Source organism: Aotus nancymaae, unplaced genomic scaffold (genome assembly GCF_030222135.1).
Source record: "Aotus nancymaae isolate 86718 unplaced genomic scaffold, 86718_ANA_hifiasm-v0.15.2.pri h1tg000006l, whole genome shotgun sequence".
Classification (NCBI taxonomy): Eukaryota; Metazoa; Chordata; class Mammalia; order Primates; family Aotidae; genus Aotus; species Aotus nancymaae.
The window spans coordinates 38,762,949-38,784,888 of record NW_026988417.1 but is presented as its reverse complement, the minus strand read 5'-3'; the positions used below and the strand labels follow the sequence as shown (position 1 = coordinate 38,784,888).

General features: G+C 45.4%; 1 protein-coding gene across 2 annotated transcripts in view; it reads left to right on the top strand.

Moving 5' to 3' along the window:
• Positions 1-2,528: 2,528 nt before the first annotated feature.
• The window catches only part of PDS5A (PDS5 cohesin associated factor A), a 156,322-nt gene continuing 136,910 nt past the window's right edge, over positions 2,529-21,940 (top strand). For both annotated transcript variants that reach the window (XM_064366510.1, XM_064366508.1), the window contains exons 1-2: positions 2,529-2,974; positions 3,798-3,975. In XM_064366510.1, the coding sequence (XP_064222580.1) occupies positions 3,838-3,975 (138 nt within the window). In that variant the 5' untranslated portion in view covers positions 2,529-2,974; positions 3,798-3,837. The remainder of the gene's footprint in view (positions 2,975-3,797; positions 3,976-21,940) is intronic.

Sequence of the window (21,940 nt, the reverse complement as noted above, 5' to 3'; positions counted from 1 at the left end):
TTATTTAAAGAGGCCTACAATATAAGGCATTGTTTTGGGCACTGAGAGGGGAAGAAAGCTAGGTGGTGGCCGGGTGTGGTGGCTCACGCCTGTAATCCAAGCACTTTGTAGGCCAAGGCGGGAGGATCACCTGAGGTCCGGGAGTTCAAGACCAGCCTGACCAAAATGGTGAAACCCTGTCTCTATAAAAAAAAAAAAAAATTAGGCCTGGCGCAGTGGCTCATGCCTATAATCCCAGCACTCTGGGAGGCCGAGGTGGGTGGACCACGAGGTCAAGAGATCGAGACCATCCTGGTCAACAAGGTGAAACCCCGTCTCTACTAAAAATACAAAAATTAGCTGGGCATGGTGGCGCACGCCTGTAGTCCCAGCTACTCGGGAGGCTGAGGCAGGAGAATTGCTTGAACCCAGGAGGCGGAGGTTGCGGTGAGCCGAGATCACGCCATTGCACTCCAGCCTGGGTAACAAGAGCGAAACTCCGTCTCAAAAATAAATAAATAAATAAATAAATAAATAAGCCAGACATAGTCGCGGGTGCCTATAATCCCAGCTACTTGGGAGGCTGAGGCAGAATTGCTTGAACCTGGAAGGCAGAGGTTGTAGTGAGCCAAGATCATGCCACCACACTCCAGCCTGGACAACAGAGGGAGACTCTGTCTCAAAAAAAAAAAAAAAAAAAAAGCTGGGTATGGTGGCACACCTGTAATCCCAGCTACTTGGGAGGCCGAGGCACAAGAATTGCTTGAGCCTGCGATACTGATGGTGTAGTAAACCGAGCTCACAGCACCGCACTCCAGCCTTGGTGAGTGAGGCTTCGTCTCAATAAATAAAAAAAAATGTAAAAAATAAATAATAAAACCTATGTACATATATGAAACTCCATTTAATAATAAGCAAGCTACTGCAGAGAATGAAAAATAAAATCATTGCTTTTTAGTTATTTAAGCATAAGAAATATCAAAATTGATAGGGAGAGGCTAAAAAGAGAGCTACTTTTGGTCCACTTAACAGTTTGGATGAGGACAATTTAAAATGGATTCTGCCTGGTACTGTAAATGCCCAAGAACAAAGCACTGACTTTTTGGCAGAGTTCTAGCAAAAAAAAGCAACCGTGGAGTGTCAGATTCTCAATGACCGCTCCTTCGTGTAATACCTCAAAAACAAGTCAGTGAGTTGAAGTATCTTTACTATTTTTAAGCTGACTTAAAAGATGTGGGGAAAAAATAGACCAATGGGTATCCATCAAGAATAATTTGAATAAACAGTCAAATATCATTTTAAACTACGGTAGTGGTCAGTTTCATATTATTGTATCCTTTTTTCAACTTCCTTTTTGGAAATTTTGTGTATCTTTTTAATTTTTTTTAAATAGTTGAGTGTATGTTCTTGCGTTTGTTTCAATTATATACATTAAATTGCTCAAACACTCCTGTGTGCACTGTTTTTACCTGATAGTTGTTTTCCTTTGGATGGCAGAAAACGTTAATGCTTGGTAAGTTTAAAACACTAAAAAAAAAAAAAGAAAATGAGTTCTTCCTTATTGACAAGATGCACCCAACTAATTAGCAAATGCTTATTTCTGCGTTCCACTCTCAGAGATCCTGGTTTTTTTTTTTTTTTTTTTTTGAGGCGTAGTTTCACTCTTGTTACCCAGGCTGGAGTGCAATGGCGTGATCTCGGCTCACCGCAACCTCTGCCTCCTGGGTTCAGGCAATTCTCCTGCCTCAGCCTCCTGAGTAGCTGGGATTACAGGCACGCACCACCATGCCCAGCTAATTTTTTGTATTTTTAGTAGAGACGGGGTTTCACCCTGTTGACCAGGATGGTCTTGATCTCTTAACCTCGTGATCCACTCGCCTCGGCCTCCCAAAGTGCTGGGATTACAGGCGTGAGCCACCGCCCGGCCTTTTTTTTTTTTTTTTAATGTTTGAAGTTGGAGACGTACGTTTTCAGCCAGTACCCAAAGTGATTGTGAGGCCTGGTGGCCCAAAGACCATACCTTGAGAACGACTCGACCCAATGCTATTTTCATGTTTTGTAGCTTTCAAAATACTAACTTCAGAAATCTAAGGAAGGTGGGCAACTCGAAAGGCTGTCAGAAGACCCGAGAGTGAGCTGCTCACGCAGTGCCGGGTTGCACAACTTTCCTTTACTTTGCAAATCTCTCCCTGGGGCGGAAATCATTTCATTTTCACCAAGCAATTAATCACCTGCCAACCAGTTCCGTCTACGTCCCTCATGAAGACCCCCAAAAGTCACCAGCTCATCCCCGCGGCGGAAGATAAAGCGCTGTTTGCCTTGCGTGCCCTTGCAGGGCCGCGGGAACCTGGGCTCGCTTCCCGCCACCCGGGCTCCTCCTCTCCAAGCCCTGTCGGGTCGGGTCCTCCCCGAGGCGTCCAGCGCGGCAGGACTTGGCGCCAACCGGGTGGCGGCGCTGTCCGCCCTGCGCGCGGCCGCTTCGGGCCCGAGGGAGGCGGATGCACGGCCGGCGGAGGAAGGGGAGGGAGCGAGGAGCGCGCGCTGCTCTCGCGTGCTCTCGCGCCGCTCGCGTGACCGGCTGGTGTGTGCGCGAGGCGCCGGCTCCCGGGGCACGGACGGCAGGGCGCGCGCCACTGCGAGGGGCGTCCGAGTCCGAGTCGGTTGCCCGGGCTGGCGCGAGGTGCGGGCGGGCAGGCCGCGGGGGTCCCGGGCGGACACACGCACACACGCTCCCGGAGGAGCCTTCTCGGAGGCTGCTCTTCCTCGGCCAGACGGAGAGCGGCACTGTCTCCCCGCCCAGCGCTTACTCGCCCCGCGTCTCCCCCCGCGGCGGCTGCTCCTCGGCACCGCCAGCCCCAGCGCCGCTCCCGGGCGGGCGGGCGGCGGCGGCGGGACCCGCGGAGCCGCTTTGTGTGCAGCCCGACGAGGGGCGGCGGCGCAACCACCTGACAGAGGCCCGGGCGCTCGATGCACCTTCCGCCCGCATGAGGAGGAGGTAAAGGCGGCGGCGGCTCGGCTCCCGCCCTCGGCTGCTGGAGGGAGGGGACGGAAGGAGAGACAGAGGGGGGGCCGCTGGTCCGAGGCCCGGTGGGGCCGCCCGGGGGTGCCGGGAAGGCCTCGGCGGTGCCGGCGGCGCCAAGCGGCAGGGAGCCAGAGAAACCGTTGGGGTCCCTCAGCCGAAGTTGAAGGAACAAAATGTGAAGTGCGGAGCCGCGTCAGCCGCTTCCTGGCGTGGGGCTGGGGGTGGAGGGCGGTTTGTTTTCCCCTCCCTCGGGGGTGAGGGAGCGGAACCGGGGAGGGGCAGCAGCGCGGCGGGGACTGCCCCGGGTCCGAGGCTCGGCCGGGCAAGGGCGTTTTGTTCCCGGGAGCTGCCACTGCGCGTGGGTCCGCTCGCTCCGTAGTTTTGCGGCCTAAGCCGAGCCCTATAGGCCTCGCGTCTGCTTTCCTGGAGAGGACTAGCCGGGCGGGACTCGGCGCTTCCCTCCGGCCGAGTGTGGGCCTTAGGGTCCTTACCAGCCTCCCGGGGCCGCCAAACTTCGGACCTTGGTGTTCGGGGGTGGATTTCATTGTGAAAGGGGGAATGGTAAACTCCTGGAGCTGTTCGCTGCCTCCCGCGGCCGCGGTGACTGGTACCGGGAAGCCCCGTGAGCCCCGGGCTGGCTGGGTCCGAGCCCCGGGAAAGAGCGGGTGGTGGGGCCGCTGCCGGGTCCCCGGCCTCCGGGGATAAAGGGCCTTTTCCAGATTAGAGAGATTTGAAATGAAAAAAGAGGTTACAAAGTCGCCGCTTTCCCGCTGAACTTTGGTTTTCTGACCGATAGAGGCCGGTAGAGGACTGTGAACGAAAAGTTGTCCCCCAGGATGGACTTCACCGCGCAGCCCAAGCCTGCCACTGCCCTCTGTGGCGTCGTGAGTGCCGACGGGAAGATCGCTTACCCTCCGGGTGTAAAAGAGATTACAGACAAGATCACCACCGACGAGATGATCAAACGCCTGAAGGTAAGCGTCTGGACGGATTGTTCGCTCTTTGGATGTCTTGGTAGGAGGTGCTTTGTCCTGTGATATTGCTACTCTGCTCGGTCTGGCTTTTAGAGTTCCAAGTTTTTCAGATATCTTACCCCCTCTGAAAGGTATTGTTGTATCTCTGTTACATCTTTGAGTAAGTTTTCTAGGGACATAACCATTGTGAGAAATTTTAAAAGAGTGGGATTTAAAAGAAAAAAAATACTGGTTTTCAAGCATAAGAATTTGTGTTTTTAGCTTTTTTCTGGAGATATTTAATGAGAATACTGTTCAAAGTGGCTTGCAAACCTAAATGTAGGCAGGAATTTGCCTTAGAAGTTTCCTAGTTTCAGCCTGTGAGGGGGATTGATTAAAGCGCAAAGTCCTTTTTAAAAATTGGCACAATTTTCTAGTATCCAGAAGCTTAAATATGTATATAGTGTGGTTAAACTTTGACAGAAGGTACTGACTTTTCAAAATTGAGGCTTAAAGTAAGATGTTTTAAATCTATACGTTCAAAGGAGTTTAAGAGTATTACGGCTCTTTTTATGAGGTGTCAGCTAATTTCGTTTAAGCATGGCAGCCCGAAGGTTAAGGTTTTAAATTTCAACCTTATGTTGGTTAGTTTTTTTTGGTTTCTGTGTCACTGACATAGATTGTGGCCAGAATCTTACCAAATAAGTGATCTTCTTTTTTTTTTTTTTTTTTTTTTTTTTTTTTTTTTTTTTGAGACGGAGTTTCGCTCTTGTTACCCAGGCTGGAGTGCAATGGCGCGATCTCGGCTCACCGCAACCTCCGCCTCCTGGGTTCAGGCAATTCTCCTGCCTCAGCTTCCTGAGTAGCTGGGATTACAGGCACGCGCCACCGTGCCCAGCTAATTTTTTGTATTAGTAGAGACGGGGTTTCACCATGTTGACCAGGATGGTCTCGATCTCTTGACCTCGTGATCCACCCGCCTCGGCCTCCCAAAGTGCTGGGATTACAGGCTTGAGCCACCGCGCCCGGCTAAGTGATCTTCTTGTAGGATCAACTTGAAGCAGTGCTTCTCAGTCAGGGCAACTTTGACCTCCAGGAGATGTTTGGCAATGGTGGAGACATTTTGGTTGTCATAATTGGTGCTAGATTGGAGTAGGGAATGATTTGAGTAAGAATAGACCAGAGGCAGTGAGTCCAGCTAGGAAACTGTAAACAGTAGTCTGGGTGAAAGACATTGAAATCTTTAGGCAGGGCTTTGGCTTTGGTAATAGTGACTAGGAAATGATTTAACAGACTTTTCAGAGTTAGAATCAATCAGAATTGGTGGGAGGTAAGGGAAACAATATTGTTGTCAATGTTTCCACCTTGGGCAACTTGGCAAAATGTATTTTAGGGAATGATTTTGCCCTCTTTCTCTTGGAGCACAGTAAATATATCTAATGTTGCATTTTAATGAGTACAGTATTTAAAATATTCCTATGGTTTAGCTTTCAAAACTAAGTTGCTTCTACAATTTGTTGCCTTTTGGAAGGAATAAGACAACAGTTCCTTTCATTAAAACAAATCTTTTTTATTTTTATTTTTTAATTGAGATGGGGTTTCACCATGTTGGTCAGGCTGGTTTCAAACTCCTGACCTCAGGTGATCCGCCCACATTGGCCTCCCAAAATGCTGGGATTATAGGTGTGAGCCACCACACCCAGCCCAATTTTTTTTTTGGGATGGGTATCTGTCGCTCAGGCTGGAGTGCAATGGTGTGATTTCAGCTCACTGCAACCTCAGCCTCGGGATTCAAGCGATTCTCCTGCCTCAGCCTCCCAAGTAACTGGGACTACAGGTGTGTGCCACTATGCCTGGCTAATTTTTTCTTTTTCTTTTTTTGAGATGGAGTTTTTGCTCTTGTTGCCCAGGCTGGAGTGCAATGGCGGAATCTCCGCTCACTGCAACCTCTGCCTCCCAGGTTTGAGCGATTCTCCTGCGTCAGCCTCCTGAGTAGCTGGGATTACAGGCATGTGCCACCACACCCAGCTGATTTCTCCATGTTTAACCAGTTTGGTCTTGAACTCCTAACCTCAGGTGATCTGCCTGCCTCAGCCTCTCAAAGTGCTGGGATTACTGGTGTGAGCCATCGTGCCCGGCCATGTATTTTTTTCTTTTTAATAAGGTGGAATTTCACTATGTCTGTCAGTTTCGTTTCTAACTCCTGACCTCAAATGATCCACCTACCTCACCTTCCAAAGTGCTGGGATTAAAGGTGTGAGCCACCGCGCCTGGCCGCTTTCATTAAAATAAGTCTTGGCCTGGTGTGGTGGCTCATGCCTATAATCCCAGCACTTTGGGAAGCTAAGTTGGGTGGATCACCAGGTCAGGAGATCGAGACCAGCCTGACCAACATGGAGAAACCCCGTCTCTACTGAAAATGCAAAATTAGCCAGGCGTGGTGGCGCATGCCTGTAATCCCAGCTACTCTGGAGGCTGAGACAGGAGAATCACTTGAAGCCACGAGGCGGAGGTTGCGGTGAGCCGAGATCACGCCACTGCACTCCAGCCTGGCGACTCCGTCTCAAAAAAAAAAAAAAGTCCTGTGCCGGGTGCATTGGCTCATGCATGTAATCCCAGCACTTTGGGAGGCTGAGGTGGGCAGATCACCTGAGGTTGGGAGTTTGAGACCAGTCTGACTAACGTGGAGAAACCTCATCTCTACTAAAAATACAGAATTAGGTGGGCATAGTGGCACATGAATCCCAGCTACTCGGGAGGCTGAGACAGGAGAATCGCTTGAACCTGGGAGGTGGAGGTTGTGGTCAGCTGAGATTGCACCATTACACTCCAGCCTGGGCAACAAGAGCAAACCTCTGTCTCAAAAAAGGAAAAAAACCACAAAACAAATCTTAATACTAAAGATTATACATAAATTGGGGTGCTTGATGGATTGTTGTAGAAGTTACACTGTTTTGAGAGTGAGAAGTTATGAAATATAAAACTTAAACAATTTGTGGATCTTTACTTTTTGTCAAGTTTTCAAATTAGGAATATTGAAAACTTGAATTCTAGTGGTGGATAATTTGGTTAAAAAGTGGAAAGTTGTGGCTGGGTGCAGTGGCTCACATCTGTAATTTCAGCACTTTGAGGGCCGGGGTAGGAGGATCGTTTGAGCCCAGGAGGTTCAGACCTGGGCAACATAGTGAGACCCTGTGTCAATTTTATTTTTTTAAGGTGTGGTGGGGAAGTTATGACTACTTACATACATTTTCTGTTTGAAAACATTATCAGAAGTACTGTTAACTATAAATGGACATACAATCCAATCGAGAATGAGCATTGAGTTGGATTATCCATTTGTTAGGAGTTCTTTTGGAAGTTAAAATTAACATTCATATCAACCAACTTTAATGTCCTACTGCCAAAATTTTTTCTGAAAAATTCTTTTGATTTTGTATTCCTTCTGCCTTCCTTTCTATTTTGACTTTCTACTTACTAGCAATCCCTGTTGCTGTTTTTTTTAATTTTTTTTAAATGTTTTTTTTTTGGGGGGGTTCCTAGGGAACCCCCCTCCCTGGCTTACAAATGCATTGACAGGGGATCCCTGTTTAACGTACTGCATCTTATTGGAAATGTAGATTTTTAACAATACTTAAGTATTTTTGAAATGTAGTTGATTTTTTATTAGAACCTTAGTTATTGGTAATTTTATAAATTCAGGAGTTTATTATTATAACATAGCAACAATGTTCAAATGCCATACAAATATAAAGAGACCTTAAACCCAGATACAGTGGCTCACGCTTGTAATCCTAGCACTTTGGGAGGCCGAGGATCGATCACTTGAGCTCAGGAGTTTGAGACCAGCCTGGCCAACATGGTGAAACCTTGTCTTTACTAAAAATACAAAAATTAGCCAGGCGTGGTGGCACATATCTGTAATCCCAGCTACTCCTGTGCCTGAGGCATGAGAATCACTTGAACTTCAGGAGGCAGAGGTTGCAGTGAACCGTAATTGTGTCACTGCGCTTTACCCTGGGTGACAGAGTGAGACTCTTGTCTCATTAAAAAAAAGAATTTAGTCCAGGCCTGGTGTCTCACGCCTATAATCCCAGCACTTTGGGAGGCCGAGGTGGTGGATCACGAGGTCAAGAGATCGAGTCCATCCTGGTCAACAAGGTGAAACCCCATGTCTACTAAAAATACAAAAATTAGCGGGGCATGGTGGTGCGTGCCTGTAGTCCCAGCTACTCGGGAGGCTGAGGCAGGAGAATTGCTTGAACCCAGGAGGCGGAGGTTGTGGTGAGCCGAGATCGTGCCATTGCACTCCAGCCTGGGTAACAAGAGCAAAACTCTGTCTCAAAAAAAAAAAAAAAAGAACTTAAAGGCAAGTACAATCTCAGTCAAAGGAATTCAGAGGTGTGTAGGTCTCTTCTCATCAGTTTTTAAGAATGAAACAAGACTAGGTGTGGTGGCTCGTGCCTGTAATCTCAATCTTAGAACTTTGGGAGGTTAAGGCAGGAGGATCGCTTGAGCCCAGGAATTTGAGAGTGGCCTGGCAACATGGCAAAACCTTGCCTCTACAAAAATACAAAAATTAGCTGGGTGTAGTGGCATGCAAATGTAGTCTTTGCTACTCAGGAGGCTGAGGTGGGAGGATCACTTGAGCCCAGGAAGGTTGGGGCTGCAGTGAGCTGTGATTGTACCACTGTGTTCTAGCCTGGATGACAGAGTGAGACCCTGTCTCAAAAAAATAAAAGAACAAACTTTTTTTTTTGAGACAGGGTCTCACTCTGTCTTCTCACTCTTACTTCACAGATAATAAAAAGTTAGGCCAAAGTGTCCAAATAACCTTTACCAAAATCAGTCGCAGAGCAGGTTAGTGGGAGAGATGGGGCAATAATACCATATTTACTTTGGTTTTTATATAGCTGCTTCCTTTTTGTTTGTTTGTTTGTTTTTTTGTTTTTTTGAGACAGAGTCTTACTCTGTCGCCAGGCGCCAGGCTGGAGTGCAATGGCGCAATCTCGGCTCACTGCAACCTCCGCTTCCTGGGTTCAAGCAATTCTGCCTCAGCGTCCCGAGTAGCTGGGACTACAGGTGCGCACCACCATGCCCAGCTAATTTTTGTATTTTTTTTTAATAGAGATGGGGTCTCACCATGTTGGTCAGGATGGTCTTGATCTCTTGACCTCATGATCCGCCGGCCTCGGCCTCCCAAAGTGCTGGGATTATAGGCGTTAGCCACTGCGCCCGGCCATAGCTGCTTTCTTCTAAGGAATCTAAACTAAGTAGAACTAAAAAGTTAATGATTTTTATCATGTAGTTGAAGACAGTAAAGTGAACTGTGAAGAGAATCAATGAGAGATAGTTTGGTCTTTTGTAGGGAGGAAAATAACAGCGTTTTTTTTGTTGTTGTTGTTGTTATTGTTGTTTTTTTGAGATGGAATATTGCTCTGTAGCCCAGGCTGAAGTACAGCGGTGTGATTTTGGCTCACTTCAACCTCTGGATCCTGGTTCAAGCACTTCTCCTGCCTCAGCCTCTCTAGTAGCTGCGATTACAGGAACATGCCACCCTACCCAGCTAATTTTTGTATTTTTAGTAGAGACGGGGTTTCACCATGTTGGCCAGGCTGGTCTTGAACTCCTGACCTTGTGATCTGCCTGCCTCAGCCTCCCAAAGTGCTGAGATTACAGGCATGAGCCACCGTGCCCAGCCTTTTTTTTTTTTAAAAAAAACATTTGAGAGAAACTATTGTGAAACTTTGAAGCTTCATTGAAAATAATTCTTAGAGTATGTCTTTGAAAGAGCTAAGATATGCTTTTGCATACTAGAACTTTTAATTCCTGTTTCCAGGGCACTACTTTACCTATTTTTGTTATGTCAGACACCACACTGGTCTTCTGTCGGTTCCCTGAATATGCTATGTTTATTTTGGACTAGACAGATTCCTCACATTACATAGCCCATATGCTCATTTGTCACTCATTCATTACTTCTTAAGTGAAGTCTTTAAGAGTCTACATTATATAGTCTTTAAGTCCTTCATATCACTATTACAGTTGCAATATTACATTTATCCATACTGGTTTGTCTCTCCAGCTTCTCTGTAAAACTTTTTTTTTTTTTTTTTTTTTGAGGAGTCTCGCTCTGTCGCCCAGGCTGGAGTGCAGTGGCACGATCTTGGCTCACTGCAACCTCCACCTCCCAAGCAGCTGGGACTACAGGTGCATGCCACCACACTCATCTAATTTTTGTATTTTTAGTAGAGATGGGGTTTCTCCATGTTGGCCAGGATGGTCTTTATCTTTTGACCTCGTGATCTGCTAGCCTTGGCCTCCCAAAGTGCTGGGATTACAGATGTGTGCCACTGCACCCGGCTAACCTTTTTTTTGAGGGGACGGAGTCTTACTGTCACCAGGCTGGAGTGCAGTGGTGCGATCTTGGCTCACTACAGCCTCTGCCTCCCGGGTTTGAGTGATTCTTCTGCCTCAGCCTCCTGAATAGCTGGGACAGCAAGTGTGCTTCACCATGCCTAGCTAATTTTTGCATTTTTAGTAGAGATGGGGTTTCACCGTGTTGGCCAGGACGGTCTTTATCTCTTTACCTCTTGATCCACCCACCTCTGCCTCCCAAAGTGCTGGGGTTACAGGTGTGAGTCACCACGCCTGGCTCCCACCAGGCATATTTTCCTTATATTTTCTGTAATCTTTCCTGTATCAACCATTCTCATCTGGCCTATTTGATGATTTAGTAGGAATTAGGATATAGTGGGCTTGATTTAAGGTAGGGGATCCTCTTTTCCTCACAAACCTGGCTTGTTAGAAGTGGTGAATAGATTAAGGGCAGGAAGGCCATAATTCTTTTCCTTTCCTTTCCTCCAGGGGGACCCCCGAAATACTTGGTTTGGTTCTAATTTTTTTTTTTTTTAAAGACGGGTTTCACCATGTTGGTCAGGCTGGTCTTGAACTCCCGACCTCAGGTGATCCTCCCGCCTTGGCCTCCAAAGTGCTTGGATTACAGGCCTGAGCCACCACGCCCGGCCTAGTTCTAATTATTTTTACTTCCGTGAATGATTTTTATTTACCCCTTATTGCCATACAGTCTGATAATTTTGCATGTAATTAATTATATAATTTCAACCCTAAATCTGTTTATATATTTTATTTTAATATTTGTATTAATGTAGAAGATTCTGCTCAGAACATTAAAAATTAAATGGAGAAACAAGATCTCTTAAAATCAAGTCCTAAAATGATAGCCAATATACATTTGTGAAAGGAGGCTTAGTGCAGTATAGTTCTTATTTCAGACTTCTGTTTGTTAGAGGAACTGTTGTGGTTGTCTCTTGCTCTGTAACAAACTTTTTGGCCATGCGCAGTGGCTCACGCCTGTAATTCCAGCTCTTAAAGAGACAGAGGCAGGAGAATAGCTTGAGCCCAGGAGGTCGAGACCTGCTTGGGCAATATAGCAAGACCCCGTTCTCCACAAAAAGGAAAAAAAGCCAAAAAAAAAAAATTAGTGTAACAAACTTTTTAAAAGATATTAAAAAATTTTTTTTTCTTTTTTATTTATTTATTTATTTTTTAAAGACGGGGTTTCACCATGTTGGTCAGGCTTGTCTTGAACTCCCGACTTCAGGTGATCCGCCTGCCTTTGCCTCCAAAGTGCTTGGATTACAGGCGTGAGCTACTACGCCCCGCCTAAAAATTTTTATTATGGTAAAATATATATAACATAAAATTTATGATTTTAATCATTTTTAAGTGTACAGTTCTTTGGCATTAGGTACATTCACATTATTGTACAACCATCACCACCATTCATCTCCAGAATTTTTCATCTTCCCCAACTGAAATTCTACCCATTAAACACTAACTCCTCATTTTTCCCTTCCCCCAGCTCCTGGCAACTGCCATTCTGTTTTTTGTCTAGATGAATTTGACTTACTTTCCACTTTATCTTAGCCAGAAGGCTCAGAAGCGATTGCCTTACTCTCAAATAAGTGAAATCATACAATATTTGTCCTTTTGTGATTGGCTTATTTTAGTTAACATATACCTTTAAGGTTCATCTGTATTATAGCATGTGTTAGAATTTCTTTCCCTTTTAAAGCTGAATAATATTCCATTGTATGTATGTACCACATTTTGTTTCTCTGTTAGCGAACCCTTGAATTATTTCCACCTTTTAGCTATTGCGAGCAACTTTTCTTATTATCTCAGTTTTGTGGATCAGGAATTCAGGCAGGGTTTGGTTTACTCATTGGTATTCAGCTAGTGACTGGATTGGTCTAGAGGATCCACAGTGGCTTTACTTAAACACTTGATACCTTAGTGGGAACCGCTGAAAGGCTGGACTCAGCTGGGCTCTTTTCTCTAGGATATAGTTTTAGGGTTTTCCACCTAGTCTTTCTAGCAGACTAGTTGGGCTCTGGGTTCCAAGACACCATGGAGGAGGTTGCCAGTACTTGGTCCAGAAACAGCATTATCACCTCTACCTTACTCTGTTGGTTAAAAGAAAGTACCGTTGTCATAGCCCAGCCCACATTCAAGGGGAGAAAAAAGATGGGCCTTACCTCTCAATGGAAGTAGGAAAGAATTTGTAGCCATCATTAGTCTGCCACAGGAGCTCTTGTGACAAGTCAGAGTATACTAACCATGTGTACACTTTTAAATTTTTATGTTATTTTTATTTTATCATTAGTTTTTTTTTTTTTAAAGACAGAGTCTTGCTCAGTCTGGAGTGCAGTGGTGCTGTCTCTGCTCACTGTAACCTCCGCCTCCCAGGTTCAAGCGATTCTCCTGCCTTAGTCTTGAGAGTAGCTGGGATTACAGGTGTGTACCACCATGCCCAGCTAATTTTTGTATGTTTCACCATGTTGGTCAGGCTGGTCTCGAACTCCTGACCTCAGGTCATCTGCCCTCCTCAGCCTCCCAAAGTGCTGGGATTACAGGCATGAACCACTGTGGTGGGCCATATTTTATTATTATTTTTTGAGATATAGTCTTGCTTTGTCACCCAGGCTGGAGTGCAGTGGCTCAATCTCGGCTCACTGCAACCTCCACCTCTGGGGTTAAAGTGATCCTCCTGTCTCAGCCTCTGGAGTAGATGGGGCTACAGGTGTAAACCCCCTCCGTGTAATTTTTAATTTTTTTGTAGTTTCGGGGGGGCCTCTCTAAGTTGATAAGGCTGGTCTGGAACTCCTGGCCTCAAGCGATCCTCTCACCTCACCCTCCGAAAGTGCTAGGATTACAGGCATGAGCCACTGGTTCTGGCTTGCATTGCTATTAGGATACAATTTCTTCAGGCCCTTTCAGTATATAGGGCCCCTTTATTCATATAACTTAATTTAATCAGTCAGTCAATCATGAGTTCATTCTGTAACCTCCAGTTGAACTCCAGCACAGAGTACTTTCTAAGCTTCCTCCATTCCATATTTCTGTCTTCTTCTATAAGATTATTTGTACTACTCTACTGTAAGTACAAACTAAATTGTGATCTACTTTACCAGTATCCTTTACAGGATTTCTTTGCAGTTCTTTTTGTCCCATGAAAAGTATATGAAGTACTGTGTTTGTTAGTTACTTAAATTTGAATTCTTTGTTAATCAGTTTTTATAAACAGCTAATTTGTGTTCAATTTATCAGTTTTTGAGACAGTCCCACTCTGGTGCCTAGTGCAATGGTGTGGTGATAGCTCACTGCAGCCTCGATCTCAGTGTGCTCAGGTGTTCCTCCTACCTCAGCCTCCCCAGTAGCTGGGACTACAAGTACACACTACCATGCTGGGCTAATTTTTGTATTTTTTGTAGAGACAGGATTTTGCCACGTTGCCCAGTCTGGTCTTGAACTCCTGGGCTCAAGCATTCTACCTACCTCAGCCTCCCAAAGTGTTGGGATTACAGACATGAGCCACTGTGCCCAGCCAATCTTTGATTTCCACTGACAAATGTAATCTTTGCTTTATTATTATTTTATTTTATTTTATTTTTTGAGACAGAGTTTCGCTCTTGTTACCCAGGCTGGAGTGCAATGCCGCGATCTCGGTTCACCGCAACCTCTGCCTCCTGGGTTCAGGCAATTCTCCTGCCTCAGCCTCCTGAGTAGCTGGAATTACAGGCACGCGCCACCATGCCCAGCTAATTTTTTGTATTTTTAGTAGAGACGGGGTGTCACCATGTTGACCAGGATGGTCTCGATCTCTTGACCTCGTGATCCACCCACCTCAGCCTCCCAAAGTGCTGGGATTACAGGCGTGAGCCACCGCGCCCGGCATATTATTATTTTAATAATATATTTTGTTGCCCAGACTGGAGTGCAGAGGCATGATATTGGTTCACTACAACCTCTGTCTCCCAGGCTCAGGCGATTCTTGTCTCAGCCTCCTGAGTGGTTGGGATTACAGGACCTGACACCATGCCCATGCACAGCTTATTATTTATTTATTTATTTTTTGAGATTGAGTCTCACTCTTGTCACCCAGGTAAAGTGAAGTAGTGCGATCTTGGCTCACTGCAACCTCCGCCTCCTGGGTTCAAGTAATTTTCCTGCTTCATCCTCCCAAGTAGCTGGGATTACAGGTGCCCACCACCATGCCCGGCTAATAATTTTGTAAGTTTAATACAGATGGAGTTTTACCATGTTAGCCAGGCTGGTCTCGAACTCCTGACCTCAGGTGATCCTCCCTCCTTGGCCTCCCAAAGTGTTGGGATTACAGGTATAAGCCACTGTGCCTGGCCTAAATTTTGTATTTTTAGTAGAGACGGGGTTTCACCATGTTTGTCCAGGCTGGTTTTGAACTCTTGACTTCTAGTGATCTATCTGCCTCGGACTACTAAAGTGCTGGGATTACAGGGGTGAGCCACCACTCTGGCCTGATTTTTTTTTTTTTCAATTGTGGTAAAAACATAGCATAAAATTTACTCTCATTTCTTTTCTTTTCTTTTCTTTTTTTTTTTTCCAGACAGAATCTTGCTCTGTTGCCCGGCGCCAGGCTGGAGTGCAGTGGCGTGATCTTAGCTCACTGCAACCTCCGCCTCCCGGGTTCAACCACTTCTCCTGCCTCAGCCTCCCAAGTAGCTGGGGCTATAGGCATGCGCCACCACGCCCAGCTAATTTTTGTATTTTTCAGTAGAGACGGGGTTTCACCATGTTGGCCAGGCTGCTCTTGAACTCCTGACCTTGTGATCTGCCTGGCTCGGCCTCCCAAAGTGCTGGGATTACAGGCATGAGCCACCGCGCCCTGCCAAAATTTACTCTCTTAACCATTTTTTAAATTATTTTTTGGTTTTTTGAGATGGGGTTTCTCTCTATCCTCCAGGCTGCAGTGCAGTGGTGCAATCTGGGCTCACTGCAACCTCCACTTCCCAGGTTCAAGCGATTCTTCTGCCTCAGCCTCCCGAGTAGCTGGGACTACAAGCATGCACCCCACCAAGCCCAGTTACTTTTTTTTTTTTTTTTTTTCCCTGAGACAGAATCTTGATCTGTCGCCAGGCTGCAGTGCAGTGGTGCGATCTCAGGTCACTGCAACCTCCATCTCCTGGGTTCAAGCGATTCTCATGCCTCAACCTCCTGTGTAGTTGGGATTACAGGCATGCACCACCACACCTAGCTAATTTTTGTATTTTTAGTAGAGACTGGTTTTCACGATGTTGGCCTGGATGGTCTCGATCTCCTGACTTTGTGATCGTGGCCTCCCAAAGAGCTGGAATTACAGGCATAATTTTTGTATTTTTAGTAGATAATGGGGTTTCACCATGTTGGCCAGGCTAGTCTCAAACATCTGACCTCAGATGATCTGCCCATGTCAGCCTCCCAAGGTGCTAGGATTACAGGTGTAAGCCACTGTGCCTAGCCATGTTTCCTTTTATTATTTTTATTTATTTTTATTTTTTTGAGACGGAGTTTCGCTCTTGTTACCCAGGCTAGAGTGCAATGGCGCAATCTCGGCTCACCGCAACCTCCGCCTCCTGGGTTCAGGCAATTCTCCTGCCTCAGCCTCCTGAGTAGCTGTGATTACAGGCATGTGCCATCATGCCCAGATAATTTTTTGTATTTTTAGTAGGACGGGGTTTCACCATGTTGACCAGGATGGTCTCGATCTCGTGACCTCGTGATCCACCTGCCTCGGCCTCCCAAAGTGCTGGGATTACAGGTTTGAGCCACCGCGCCCGGCCTCAAACTCTACTTCTTTTTTTTTTTTGAGACGGAGTTTCACTCTTGTTACCCAGGCTGGAGTGCAATGGCGCGATCTCGGCTCACCGCAACCTCCGCCTCCTGGGTTCAGGCAATTCTCCTGCCTCGGCCTCCTGAGCAGCTGGGATTACAGGCACACGCCACCATGCCCAGCTAATTTTTTGTATTTTTAGTAGAGACGGGGTTTCACCATGTTGACCAGGATGGTCTCGATCTCTTGACCTCGTGATCCACCCGCCTTGGCCTCCCAAAGTGCTGGGATTACAGGCGTGAGCCACCGCGCCCAGCCAAACTCTACTTAAACAACAGTTGGAAGAAAAAAAAAAGGAAGGTACCTATGAAATTGTTGAAGTCGTTGAATGACAAAGAAAGGAATTTGAATTAAAAAAAAATCTTAGGCATTTGAGCTGAAAAATGGTATATTTTAGGTCATGGTTTTGCATGATTAACAAAGCTAAGTGACCAAACAGTTTCTTTCTTTTTTTTTTTTTTTCTAATAAAGATGGGGTTTCACCATGTTGGTCAGGCTGGTCTTGAACTCCCGACTTCAGGTGATCCGCCTGCCTTGGCCTCCAAAGTGCTTGGATTACAGGCGTGAGCCACTAAGCCCGGCCCCAAACAGTTTCTTAAGCACATGAATAGCACCCTTGCTTTGTGGCCAGTCATTTTTTATCCTCATGTCCAGATCAGATAGCATCTTTTTTTTTTTCTTTTTTAGTGCCACTCAATCAGGCCAGCAAATAGTATCTTTGTTTGAATAGGAGTCCATTTCTTTTTTTTTTTTTTTTTTTTTGAAAAGAAAGAAAGGAGAGAAAGAAAAAAGAATTGAAAGAAAGAGGAAGAGAAAGAGGGAGAGAGAACGGGAATCTTGCTTTATTGCCCAGGCTAGAATGCAGTCTAAAAATGGGTATTAAAAACCTCTTTTATGCCAATAATTGTGCTTAACAATGGAGACAGGAAGGAATAAGGGTGGAATATAACAAATAGCCAACCAAAATTTCATTTAAAGCCGTGAAATGCTGTGCAATTGCTGAGGAGTGATTTACTTCCAATTATGTGGTCACTTTTAGAATAGGTGTGATGTGATACTGAGAAGAATGTATGTTTTGTGGATTTGGGGTGGAGAGTTCTGTAAATGTTTATTAAGTTTACTTGTTCCAGGTCTGAGTTCAAGTCCTGGATATCCTTGTTAATTTTCTATCTCGTTGATCTGTCTAATACTGAAAATATGGTGTTAAAGTCTCCCATTATTATTGTGTGGGAGTCTAAGTCTCTTTGTAAGTCATTAAGAACTTGCTTTATGTATCTGGGTGCTCCTGTATTGGGTGCATATATATTTAGGATTGTTAGCTCTTCTTGTTGCATTGATCCTTTTACCATTATGTAATGTCCTTCTTTGTCTCTTTTGGTCTTTGTTGCTTTAAAGTCTATTTTATCGGAGACGAGAATTGCAACTCCTACTTTTTTTTTTTTCCTCTCCATTTGGTTGGTAAATCCTCCATCCCTTTGTTTTGAGTCTTTGTGTATCCTTGTATGTGAGATGGGTCTGGATGCAGCATACCGTTGGGTTTTTGCTTTTTATCCAAGTTGCCTGGCTGTGTCTTTTAATTGGGGCACTTAGCCCATTTAAATTTAGGATTAATATTGATATATGTGAGTTTAATACTGCCATTTAATGCTAGCTGACTGTTTTGCCCATTAATTGATGTAGATTCTTCATTATGGTGATACTCTTTTTGGTATGTTTTTGGAATGGCTGATACTGGTTGTTCCTTTCTATGTGTAGTGCTTCTTTCAGAAGCTCTTGTAAAGCAGGCTTGATGGTGATGAAATCTCTGAGTACTTGCTTGTTCACAAAAAATTTTATTTTTTCTTCACTTATGAAGCTTAGTTTGGCTGGATATGAAATTCTGGGTTGAAAATTCTTTTCTTTAAGGATGTTGAATATTGGCCCCCACCGTCTTCTGGCTTGTAGGGTTTCTGCTGAGAGATCTGCTGTGAGTCTGATAGGCTTCCCTTTGTGGGTAACCTGACCTTTCTCTCTGGCTGCCCTTAGTATTTTCTCCTTCATTTCAACCCTGGTGAATCTAACGATTATGTGCCTGAGGTTTCTCTCCTTGAGGAATATCTTTGTGGTGTTCTCTGTATTACCTGGAGTTGAGTGTTGTCCTGTCTTGCTAGGTTGGGAAAGTTTTCCTGGATAATATCCTGAAGAATATTTTCCAGCTTGGATTAATTCTCTTCGTCACAGTCAGGTATACCTATCAAATGTAAATTAGGTGTTTTCACATCGTCCCATATTTCTTGGAGACTTTGCTCATTCCTTTTTATCCTTTTTTCTCTAATCTTGTCTTCTCATTTTATTTCATTGAGTTGGTCTTTGACCTCTGATATCCTTTCTTCTGCTTGATCAATTCGACTGTTAAAAACTTGTGCATACTTCGTGAAGTTCTCATATTGTGTTTTTCAGCTCTATTAATTCACTTATATTCCTCTCTAAATTGTGTATTCTCATTAGCATTTCGTCAAACCTTTTTTCAACGTTCTTAGTTTCTTTGCATTGGGTTAGAACATGTTCTTTTAGCTCACAGAAGTTTCTTATTATCCACCTTCTGAAGCCTGATTCTGTCAATTCATCACACTCATTCTCCATCTGGGCTTGTTCCCTTGCTGATGAGGAGCTGCGATCCCCTGTAGGAGGAGAGGCGTTCTGATTTTGGGTGTTTTCAGTCTTTTTGCGCTGGTTTCTTCTCATCTTTGTGGATTTATCCACCTGTCATCTTTGTAATTGCTGACTTTCAGATTGGGTCTCTGAGTGGACGTCCAGCTTGTTGGTGATGAAGTTTTTTCTGTTTCTTAGTTTTCCTTCGGTGGATGCCCCTCCCCCATAGAGCTGGACCTTCCCGGGTTCAGCTGTGCTTGCTGTGAAACTCTCAATCCTCAGCGTTTCCAATTGCTGTTTTTTTGTGGGGGTGGGACCAGCTGAACCTGATCACCTGGCTCCCTGTCTCAGAGCCTTTTTTTGTTGTTGTTGTTGAATGGTCGATTCTCTCCCAGTTGTTCCAGTCACCTGTTGAAAGGGTGCCGGAATCTGTGTAATTTCCCTTGCGGTGACCCACTGCATCAGCTGAAACAGCGGTGCTGAGATTCGTGGCACTTTTTTGCCCGGGAATCTCCCGGTCTGGCTTCCTGTTTCAGTCTCGTTTTCAATCAGCTGAATGGGCAACTCTGATGGGCGACTCTGCCTTCCCAGAGCTCGAAACACCAACTAAAAGGGCACCCAGTCCCGTATACTCTGCACTGAGAACCACTGCGAACAGCCGTGCTGGCCAAAAGAGTCGTGCTGGCGACCCATGGGGCTCCTCCGATGGGAATCTCTTGGTCCGTGGGCAACAAAAATTCGTCTGGGAGTGTGGCGTCCACTCACTCTCTGTGCTTTCACTCGGAGCTGCAGTCCTGAGCTGCTGCTAATCAGCCATCTTGGATCTCTCTCCCAGGAGTCCATTTCTAATTGATGCTGTCTGAGTAAATCTGTTAGTTGCTGAGATTATAGTCATCTGACAATAAGTGTGAAAGCCATGGAAGAGTAAAATTTAAAGAGTGGCCGGCAACATTTTATGTACTTAGATTACTTAATTAGGAATTTTTAAAAAATCAGTTACTCAGTGTATTCTTTTTCTTTTTTCTTTTCTTTTTTTTTTTTTTTGAGAGGGAGTCTAGGTCTGTTGCCCAGGCTGGAGTGCAGTGGCACGGTCTCAGCTCATTGCAACCTCCGCCTCCTAGGTTCAAGCAATTCTCCTGCTTCAGCCTCCTGAGTAGCTGGGACTACAGGTGCCTGCCACTTCGCCCAGCAAATTTTTGTATTTTTAGTAGAGACAGGATTTCACCCTGTTGGTCAGGTTGGTCTCAAACTCCTGACCTCGTGATCCACTCGCCTCAGCCTCCCAAAGTGCTGAGATTACAGGCCTGAACCACCATGCCCATCTCTTTTGTAGAAGAGTATTTGTTTGTTTGTTTGGTTTTGAGAGATCCATGGCCCAGGCTGGAGTGCAGTGGTATGATCTCGTTTCACTGCAACCTCCGCCTCCTGGGTTCAAGCAGTTCTCATGCTTTAGCCTCCCAAGTAGCTGGGACCACAGGTGCGTGCCACCACACCTGGCTAATTTTTGTAGTTTTAGTAGAGATGGGGTTTCACCATATTAGCCAGGCTGATGTTGAACTCCTGACCTTGTGATCCACCTGCCTTGGCCTCCCAAAGGGCTGGGATTACAGGCGTGAGCCACTGCTCCTGGCCTTAAGTAGTAGGAGCTGTAGAAAAGTATATAGACATTTGTTGGGGATGGTGCAGATTTGGTACCAGAACACCACAATGAAGCAAATGTGGAAATAAAGCAAACATTGCAATAAAGCAAGTCACATTAATTTTTTGGTTTCCTATTGCATATAAAAGTTATGTTTACACTCTTCCATAGTCTGTTAAATGTGCAATAGCTATATATATTAACTTTTTCTTTTTCTTTTTTTTTTTTTGAGATGGAGTCTCGCTCTGTCGTCCAGGCTGTAGTGCAGTGGTGCGACCTTGGCTGACTGCAACCTTTGCCTCCCGGGTTCAGGTGATTGTCCTGCCTCAGCCTCCTGAGTAGCTGGGATTAACAGGCATGTACCACCATGCCTGGCTAATTTTTGTATTTTTAGTAGAGATGGGGTTTTGCCATGTTGGCCAGGCTGGTTTCAAACTCCTGACCTCATGATCAGCCCACCTTGGCCTCCCAAAGTGCTGGGATTACAGGTGTGAGCCACTGCACCTGACCCAGGCTCCACTTCTAATTCTAGCTCTCTTGTTCTTTCTACCACATCTGCAGTTACTTCCTTTATTGACATCTTAAGTCCCTCAAAGTCATCCGTGAGACTTGGAATCGACTTTTTTTTTCCTGTTTCCACAGCTTGACTTCTTCCAAACTCCAGTTAATGTTGTTATTTTGACCTCCTCCCATGAATCGTGAATGTTCTGAACAGCATCTAGAATGGTGAATTATTTCTAGAAAATTTTTAATAAGCTTTGTCCAGATGCATCCGAGGAATCACAACCTATAGCAGTTATAGCCTTACAAATTGTCTCTTAAATAATAGGACTTGAAAGTGAGAATTATTCTTTGATTCATGGGTTGCCAAAAAGATGTTGTGTCAGCAGGTTGAAACCATTTCCCTTGTACATCTCTGTCAGCAGTCTTGGGTGACCAGGTGCATTGCCAGTGAGCAGTAAAATTTTGAAAGGAATTATTTTTTCTGAGTAGTAGGTCTCAACAGTGAATTTAAAATATTCAGTAAACTGGCTGGGCACTGTGGCTCATGCCTGTAATTCCAGCAGTTTGGGAGACTGAGGCAGGATGATTGTTTGAAGCCAGGAATTTGAGATCAGCCTGGGCAACATTGTGAAGGCCCGGCTGTACAAAAAAAAAAGCTGAGTATGGTGATGCATGCCTGTAGTCCCAGCTACTTGGAAGGCTGATGTGAGGATTGCTTGAGCCCAGGAGGCTGAGTGAGCTATGATTGTGCCACTGTTCTTGAGTCTGGTCCACAGAAGGGAGACCCTGTGTATTTTAAAAATTAAAAAAAAAAAGAGCCGGGTGCGGTGGCTCACGCCTGTAATCCCAGCACTTTGGGAGGCCGAGGCGGGTGGATCATGAGGTCAGGAGATCGAGACCATCCTGGTCAACATGGTGAAACCCCGTCTCTACTAAAAATACAAAAAATTAACTGGGCATGGTGGCGCGTGCCTGTAATCCTAGCTACTCAGGAGGCCGAG